The sequence below is a fragment of the Centroberyx affinis genome, unplaced genomic scaffold (genome assembly GCF_046629955.1).
Source record: "Centroberyx affinis isolate AG114_WGS23_722 - 3 ecotype Tasmania unplaced genomic scaffold, CSIRO-AGI_Caff_v1 ptg001484l_1, whole genome shotgun sequence".
NCBI lineage: Eukaryota > Metazoa > Chordata > Actinopteri > Beryciformes > Berycidae > Centroberyx > Centroberyx affinis.
The window spans coordinates 265117-274594 of record NW_027279951.1 but is presented as its reverse complement, the minus strand read 5'-3'; the positions used below and the strand labels follow the sequence as shown (position 1 = coordinate 274594).

Here is a 9478-nt window from a genome sequence, read left to right as displayed (position 1 = left end):
CATGCAATTTGATTTCACTGTTTAAAATGTCTTTAGGATGCTTTAAGCCTAAACAAATTCATTAATGTGATGATGTGGTACCACAGAGGGCACTACACTTCAATTCTAGATTAGAGTGTTAATTTGATGTTCACAATGTTTACAAACATATTGAAACAATATTGAGATGCATATCAATATTAAAAATCAGCATGTCTTAGGAAAGTCCAAGCTTTTGAGACAAAGTTCTCTCAAACTGAAGTTCACTACATGCACTGTTCAATTTATGGTCCATAATGGACAGAAGCCTGTGTTGGCATACTGTAGCTTTGTGAGCCAGATGAGTTTATCACAGCATTCTGTCATGAACTTGCAAGGTCTCATCTGGCCCATGTTACTAAAAAAAACATGCAGTAACCCTCTAATTTTGAAGATGCATCCTAATTTCTAAATTTCATAGAATCTACTGACAAGATAAACCAATACAAACTGGACAACCTTATCATCACAGAGGTTCGATCATGAAAATAGATTCAGAATAGTAGAAAATTGGAACCCAAAGTAAACTGTCAAGACTCCAAGAACTGAGGATGAATGAATGAATGGTATTATTTGTGACTTCCTCATTTCCCTTCATGCGCCTACATGGTTTGATAAACTATATGGTGGTTAAATAATAGAATGCCTAAGAAAAATGTTTCCAAAGACTTGTTTTTGAGTATAACCGCAGTCTTGGTGTCCACTGACTGGAGCATTTGGAGATTAAATGTCTTGTTCAAGGGCAGTAGTTCTTGAGGACGTAACTCAAAAGATCGTTACTCATTCACTTAAATCCACCAAGATTTTCCCAGCCAGTCTGGTGATTTGAACCCGTGACATCACACAATTCCACTTCACTAACCTATAGCCTGCTGCCACTATTAACTGTCCTGTCTTCATTATCATGAAGATAACTCTTTCTCAGTGGCAGTATTCATTACTGTTAGCATTCAAAGGGTCAGCAAAAATCCACTTATTAAAACGGCAGCCTGAAACAACACATTTTCACCTCTAATGGTCCATGCCAGGGGTCAAAGTTCAGGTCATTAAACAGACACTTTAATGCTCTTTAATGCTGCACTTTTACCCCAATTTCTCCCATGGTCTTGATCTCCATCAGTCACTATTTTATACCACAGATACAGAGAATTATCTATATTGCACAATGCTTCTTTTTGTGATTTTACTATTTGTACTCTGACAATGTGAATATGAATTAATCTATGGTTTGAGTTAAAATATGACACAGTGAACATTATTTAGACACAGTTCTATATAACTCTATGCCACATTGGCAGATTCTTACAATTACATAGTCATGAAAGGCCTTTTGTATAGTGTCAAAGTTTCCATAGGTATACCCAGCTATTTCACATTTTTTTCAAACTCACTTGAAAAGTTTATCAGGCCCCCTCTGCAAGGCCTAGTGAACGCTTGGAGTGGTGAGGAACATTTGCTCCAGAATTAGAAGTTAAAAAGGAGACTGCATGATGGGGCTGAATAGTTCCCCAGCTTATAGATCTCCCAGGCTCTCTCACAGTTCTAACAATCAGTTATCACTTAGAAACAGTTTTTAAGTCTTCCGACAGTCTTCTGACAGTAGCCCACAGTTGAAGAGTTGAAGTTGAAGAGTTTCTGTGAATTGGGTACAAAGGCAGACTAGCATCCGTCCCACATCTCTTGAAACAGTCAGATCAAAATGCGATCTCCACCCAGACGCACACATGAGGTCGGCCCAAAAAGAATTTGCTCAGCAAATACTTCACGCTCTGCAGTCCTGTGAGTGTTCCTTCGTACATCAGGCTGACAAACCTCTGAGACTGAAACCTATTTTGAAAAGTTCTGAGATCAAAGGAGTCCCATTCAATCACCTCCTCCCTGAGACAAGTAACAGTAAGTTACTTGGCAATATTTGACAGCAAACTGTGCTAAAATGACTTGTGTTGAGAGGGAAAAAGCAGGGCAGAATGGAATACATTAAGCCATTCTGACTTTCTGTGGAGAGGGAAATGCTGTATGGTCTCCTGCAAAATGTTGCACTTGTAATTTAGAACTTGTGCATCAGTCGAAACAATATCTTTCCAATGACTGCTGTCGAATTTCCAATACAGAGGTTGGTACTTTTCGTTCAACCTACCCCTACTCTGCAGCAGACTGAGTGTTGGGGCAGTTCACCAGTGAGATGCCTTTAAAAAAAACAAAAAACTATAAAAACTGCATGCATTTTTCATTTTACACAGATTAGCCTACAATAAATTTAGTGGAATTCAAAACTGGAAATAATAATAATAAAATAAAAAAGGAAAATCTGAAAACCAATTCAGTTCATATTGCAGGGATGACAGCATTTCACCCACCTGACAGTGTCATAAATAGTATGATGTATTTCTTGGAAAGGATGTTTTATGGGTGAGTACTAAAACTAGATTCATGACATATGGAGCTATGGAACAGAAAAAAAAAACAAAAAAAAAAAGCCTTATGCTGAAAGCTGCTCCCAATGTGTTTTCCAGCTCAGCAGATTGCATCTTTATCATGAAGCTTAGATAAAGCCAAAGATTTAGGAATTTCCATTTTAATAGAACAGAAATATTATGCTAAATGACATTTTACTTAATTTTGTAAAATAAATATATATTTTTTGCGATCACTCGATATATTTTCTCATACAGAATGAGCCACCCATTTGACTGATGATGGTAATTGAATTGATTGATGATTGATTGATCCTGGCTTAACCTACCAACTCTCCCTATAAGCCTTCTGCAGGCAGTTTTAGTCTATAATGTTTATTCCTCTGGACACATCATTTTCCTGAGCATACGTCGTCAGATCCTGATCACCAACAGGCTCTGCAGTGCTTCGGCTGTAAGACCCAGTTTAACAACACTCAAATTCATTGGCAAACGTTTGCATATCAATACACTATGACGAATCTTAAATCATCCATGAGAAGAAAAGTGGTGGAGAAGGGAGGGGGCTGGGGGAGGAGTCTAAGAATGACTTTCACATCCATTCAGCCTTTTTCTGCAGCAGCATTGAACTTGCAGAGAAAAAAAAGGCAGACTGGGTAGTCTGGTGGAGAAACAGCCCAGTTCCATCTCTGTGCTGAGGCTACTAGCTGCTCTGTTTAGATCTTTAGTCCAGGGTTTATGAAATGTATATCAAACGTGGATTGCTTCACGATTCATTGAAGACTGTTGGTGAAGAGGAGTGGTCGGAGACGGATTTTATTATGCACTTTTAGTTCGACGTCGCCTTGAACGCAACGCAGCGCAGCAACGTCGCAGAGCCTCAAGTGCGTTTAATTTAATTCCCGAAGTTGTGTCACGCATGCAGTGATTCACATCTGACTGCTCTTCAACTATCCACAGAAGGTTGCATTTAGGCGAACGCTGCATTGTGGCAAGACCTTGATTCCTGCTCTAGGATTTCACCATCCACTCTCCCCCCAAAAATGTCATCTCAAACGAAAGTCAAGAAGGACAAAGAGATTATTGCCGAATATGAGACTCAAGTGAAAGGTTGGTAATGCACAGGCCTAATCTTATGTGTCAACATACTATTGCGTAACTTTGCCAGAGGCTTGAGATGGCTGTCATTGCATTTTTTGCAATGCTGCGGGTGGGACAGACTGGCTGTCTTTGTAGCCTACATGACAATGATTTTTTTTTTTTTTTTTTTTTTAAACATACAGTATTCCTTACAATTTCTCACATTTGCCTTGTGATAAATCCACGCCATTTTAACACCACAGTAAGCATTTAGGTTAAGGATTATTCGACATCAGGCGAATGAAACCATAACTAAAATGTTATAACTTGGTGTAATTGGCTCTTGTCTGTATCCCACTGAAGATTACTGTGCGTGCTCACTGGCGAGCCTGGGCCTGCATGTGTGCCCATTGGAGTTGTTGGACGCTCATAATTTGTTGCAAAGTGCAGCTTGTATATCTGTGAGACTGTTGCCTCTTGCACAAACATCCACCAAAGGAATGTGACAGTTCACCTTGGATAGTCTTGCCAATAGACTGGAGGTCACACTTCTCTGGTAACAATACAGGATACATTTACTTGAAGGCATGTGGATAGAATCTAAAAGGTGTTTTTTGAGAGAAAAAAAGGTTACATTGTTTTAATTTGTTGAGTGTGTAATAATCAGTGTGATTTTATAAAGACAACATGTGTATAGTGAGTAGTGAGTTCAGTTTCCTCCTGACACGTCAGAGCAGAGAAAGTGTAATTGCCAGTGGAAGAGGGAATGCTTGAGAAGGTCACACAGCAAACAGTTCAGAAAGTCCATAAATAATGTATGCTGTCTGTATGAATTATGAACCATGAAAGGATTTTACTGTCTGCCGCTAAATATCTGACTAGATGAGCCACTGAGAGAGAGAAGAGAGGCAGTAATGGCACCTATTGGAACTGATATTGTGGATTGTATGGCTTCTGTTTCAGTCGCTGTTACCCTTAACAGTTATGTGCATCACCTTCTTACAATCTTTGTCTTACTGTATGTAAGTCCATCAGGGCTGGTTTCATAGACAGAGAATTGGCTTCTTCCTAGACTAATTTAAACGCAAACCTACACATCTAGACATTAAAATTGTCTTAGTCCTTCACTTAGTTAATCCAGTTCTTAAAAAGAAGATTCACACTACTCTGGGAGAAAACAAGGCCTTAGATTGAGCTAACATTTCCATATAGCCTTTAAAGGTAAAATCTACCCTAATAAAGGAATTCGTGCATTTCTATAATCTTTGACAGTTAAATCCATACTTGTAAACCTGTCTCCAAAGCTATACACATATCTAAGGCTTCTCAGAAAACCTGGTGCTGTTCCACTGATCTGAGTTAGAGACTGACTTTGTGGATTCATAATATGTTTGACCTTTACACCCAGTTGTACCCTATTTCATTATGGTGCTAACTGTTATTAACAAGACAATGTGTCTTGATGGGTGCTGTTAGAGTGTTGGTTTCTAATTCATTACCATTGAAACAGTTCCAGTCTGTGGCTCTTGATAACATCACATATTTCAGTCATGTGGTCGGTTGTGTGGACTTGGATTAAGCCTGATCATAGTCTAGAATGACATCATAAAATCGACCAACTCAAATCATCTTGCATAGCCATAGGTTGTAATTGGTGTTATTATAGTTTGGGATTTTTTATTAGTTTTTATTTTAATATTGTTTAAGATGTTTTCATTGTGTAATACAAACAATTAATTGTTATAAATCCAATCTACAGGACAGCGCCGTCTCATGGTGTTGTTAGCATTCAGTAAAAATAGCCAAAACTTTCTGCCCCAAATTTTGTATCCTGCACACAAAAACACAAAAACAAGAAACATTTCATGTATATTCTTATTTTTACATAAGTTAATTTTAGAAGTAGACAAGTTTTATTTCAGTTTTAGTTTTTTCACAAAGCCTAGTTTTTATTTTTATGTCCGTCTACAAGGTGTTTTAACACACACCTTTCATCCTAGTTTTAGTTTAAGTTAACTGTAGTACCCTTGGTTGCAGTAATAGTTGATTTAGCCTGGTCTGGATTTAACCAATCTAATTTCATAGCAAATGAAGTTATTATGGCAATAATAACTGCTTAACCAGTGGAGGGCTAGAGGCCAAAGGGTGTAAGACTGGTCCAGTGTTATTATAAGGCAAATACAAAAGAAAAGAAAAAGGATCTTTTGCACCATCACTCACATTTAGAGATTTAGATTTAAATTTGACAACTTCCAAAATATTTTCTGTGACTGGTTGGTTTTGATATCTCACCCCAATTCCCTCGAAACAACAAAAAATGCAGTATTTGTCTGAACAGCCCTTGATTATTTTAGTCATGGACAAATGAAAGCAAAACAGTGATGTCACTACGGACACCGGGGGCAGAAGATATCGGTGTTGGACTGTTGAACTCGTGTGCTAAGAAGTCAAAATATTCCACCAAAGTCAAATGCTGCTTTAAAAGTCTCAATGTAGATATTGCTGCTGTTGTCGCACATACACAGACAGGAATGAAGAAAGCATGTGTATGGAATGAAGAGTATGATTAGCATTCAGACAAAGGTGTGGTTTACTTTCTCCCTGTCACTCTCTGTCTGTCTCTTTCAATCTCTCTCTCTCTCTCTCTCTCTCTCCGCTCTCTATCTCTCTCTCTCTCTGCTCTCTATCTCTCTCTCTCTCCGCTCTCTATCTCTCTCTCTCTCCGCTCTCTATCTCTCTCTCTCTGTCATTGTGTGTTTATGCAGCCTTTTGGCTGCGAGAGAACCATCACAGCTAAGGCTCTCGTCTCAGTTTCAGGAAAAGCTTTTAAGCTGACATCTTAAGCTCATTTGCAAGCTGGGCTTAGATCAGTTGGGAGCTATAAGGGCTTACTCTGACACTGGTCTCCAATAATGCTGAGTTGCTGACTACACAACAGTTCAATCAGGCACAAGCCCAGTGCACTTTGTGTGGTATTTTTCACCATGCCACATTTTAGCAAACAGTAGGGTCTCAGTCACATGCCTACTTAAAGACCCTGTGAAATGCCATATTTACTTCCTTGATTTGATGCATTTCCTGTTGAAACAGGATGTTGGGGTGGGACATAATGCAGTGAGGGATCATTCAAAAGGCTAAACCAATGGGATATCAGTCAGGGAGAGAAAGGCAGTTTTATTTGATCGGAGGGGCGGCATTGTTCAAAAATCTCTGATGGTTTAATGGTTGGAATTTATATTTAACGCCTACCAGTGCAGCATGAGGTCACCATTAAAGATAATCTGTTTTCCAGGAAGTAGAAGTAATGGGAGTTCATTCCACGGGGACCTTAAAGAATATTTTGAACTAATGGTAGGTCACGGTGTCCTAGTGGGCTGGGGTTCCTGCTGTGTGATCGCAGCGTCATTAGTTTGAGCCCGTCTTACGACTTTTGTGCCATTCCTTCTCTCTTTCTTGTCCATCTTCCCTGTACAATAAAGCTATTGACTTGTTGGCATGTTGCTAAAATACATATTCCTTCATAAACAAGAAACATAGCTTTGTGTCATAACATTAGTCATCATATAGTCATTATTACCAGCTAAAATTATATTATTGTTCTGATATTAGGTTTTGTTTGTGACCAAAACCTCATGGTACTCATGTTAGTAAGCTAACCTAAGAATGAGATTAGAAGTAGCAATATTTCACAAGTTTCATTTTAGGAAGTTGTAGTTGTGGCAGTAGTTTGCATTCTAAAGAATATCAGTTGACCAGCCTGACTGGGAGTCACAGGCCGCTAACCCTAACCCCCATTCCTAAACTAAATGAGGGATTCCCTTAATCATGCATCATGCTCCTAGCTGTAGGCCACATTACCTTTAATACTGTTAGAGCTGTTTGGAGGCGAGCCATTTGAGTCTTATAATTAAGCCCAAATTGCTGTAATATAGTATAATACAAATCATTTATTTTAAGTTTTGCTGTAGCTACAACAACACTGGGCAATCCAGATGTTGGGTTGAGTAAACACTGAATTTTTAAACATTAGCTGTCTCAAAGCATTTTTCTAATGTCTGTGATTTGGGAGCTGTTGGGATGTTTGAACTGAAACATTTTTGTTGGAGAAACAGAAAATAGGCAGACTTCGCAGACATTGCAGTTCTGTTGTTTGCACTGCTGAAGGTGTACTGGCCTATTGACTATCCTCCTGTCACAAAATGCAGATATGCATTCCATGAGGATCGTCTTGACACACCCCGCTGTGTGTATTCATCATAATGAAAGAATGCTTCAACTGATACTCTAAATGTCAGGGCTACATCAGTGAAAAAACATCTTTGTCGACCTTGTCTCAATAACATATTGTATTAAACACTGTCTGATCATGTGCTCCCACGTGTATACATACACACTTGCATGTTATTTACATATAAAGATAAAAATGCATATAGGATTAGAGGTGATTCTGTCCCTTATATCTGGGATTTTCTTTTCCTTTGGCTGCACAAATAGTAATGCCTGTTCTTGTTAGAAATATTTGTATTCAGAGAGGGAAGAAGAAATGTGAATTCAAGCAAATACTCTGTAAAGGCATACCATAGTCATTACTGCAGCCAAAAGACAAGTGCTCACAGGACACAGCCTTGATTTGTGCCAAATTATGTCAACGCGTCAGTCTGGGTTAGGCCACATGTGACTAGCCACGCATGGCTAACTGCAGACACAGCCTCGGAGAGTGCCACTGGCCATTACAATAGCTGGGCTAGGCTAGCTTGAATAGGCTACTGCACCGACATGGACTCCGCACTGTGTGATATGTGGCGTTCTGTGCTGCAGCGATGCAGGAGCTTAACTGTCAAACCTGCAAGGCAACGGTGACCAGTAGTGTCTTCCTATTTCACCACACTGTCTGTCAGAGATCCAGCCATGTGGCCACCACAGACATGCTGTGTTTGAACTTGGAGTGTGGACATCGCTCATGTTATTGATGCTAGAGGGCAGAGGTGACAGCTGAGCTCAGGCAGATGCAGGTGTCGTCTGTGGCACAAACCTTCAGACAGTAATCACACACCACCCAAAATGACCTTTCAGTTGGGAAACTGCCTCCCTATTTGAATTTAGCATTCTTTGCATTATAATTTAGCTATGACTTGCTTTACTTTTTATGCTTTGACATGTCTATCTTTACAACCTGGTCTGAGTTATAAAGTTGTGCAACAATATTCCATTGCTCAACGACGACCACATAGATGACTTAAGCAACCAGAGAAGTTCTTTTTTTTCAGTTTACTGAGAAAAAAAAGAGCTACAGTGTTACCCTCAGGTCTCTGGAAGCGATTAATTTTTGCTCAAAATGCTTGTTAAAGTCACCAGAGCATACCAGGGTTTTAACCATTCTGGGTTAGGAGAAAAATAAACATTAGTAATGGATCAAGTCTCATTAGTGAAATTTCCACATGCCATGGGGTGTGGAACATTTTATTAATTTGGCAAAACACTGCACCAAGCAGAGAACATCATTTGGCATCTGATTTGCTGTATTTCATTCAATGAAAAAAAAAAATTGTTTATATTATCACTAAAAAGAGGAGACTATATTCAGCTTTTGAGGCTTTCTACTTTATGGTATATTTTACAGTTGAACTCCTTGCCAGCTTCCTCATAATTATGCATTACTCTGCAATGGCTTGAATCATTCATCGAATGTAGTGCAGTATTGCACAGTCCCTTAGTGACCATTTAAGTTCTAAAAATAACTTGCTCACAAGAGAGGGAATGCAAATATCGTGAATCTGTTTGGTATCTCACTAATAATATTATATGATTACATCCATTTAGATTCCTTCATTAGATTTGCTGCCTCGTAGCCTGATGAAAGAGTATTACAGTTACATAGGACATTCAGTTGTGTTGTTCAGTGGTTTATTTTTGCACCGGACTGCATCACAGTGAAATTTCTTTCTATTTTGAACTTGATTGCCGCC

The 9478-nt window shown here is 39.0% G+C and overlaps 1 protein-coding gene across 4 annotated transcripts in view; it reads left to right on the top strand.

The window, feature by feature from the left end:
- Window positions 1–3102: 3102 nt before the first annotated feature.
- Window positions 3103–9478, top strand: part of LOC139650332 (SLIT-ROBO Rho GTPase-activating protein 3-like) — a 31935-nt gene continuing 25559 nt past the window's right edge. For all 4 annotated transcript variants that reach the window (XM_071526970.1, XM_071526968.1, XM_071526969.1 and 1 more), the window contains exon 1: window positions 3103–3542. In XM_071526970.1, coding sequence (XP_071383071.1) covers window positions 3476–3542 — 67 coding nt within the window. In that variant the 5' untranslated portion in view covers window positions 3103–3475. The remainder of the gene's footprint in view (window positions 3543–9478) is intronic.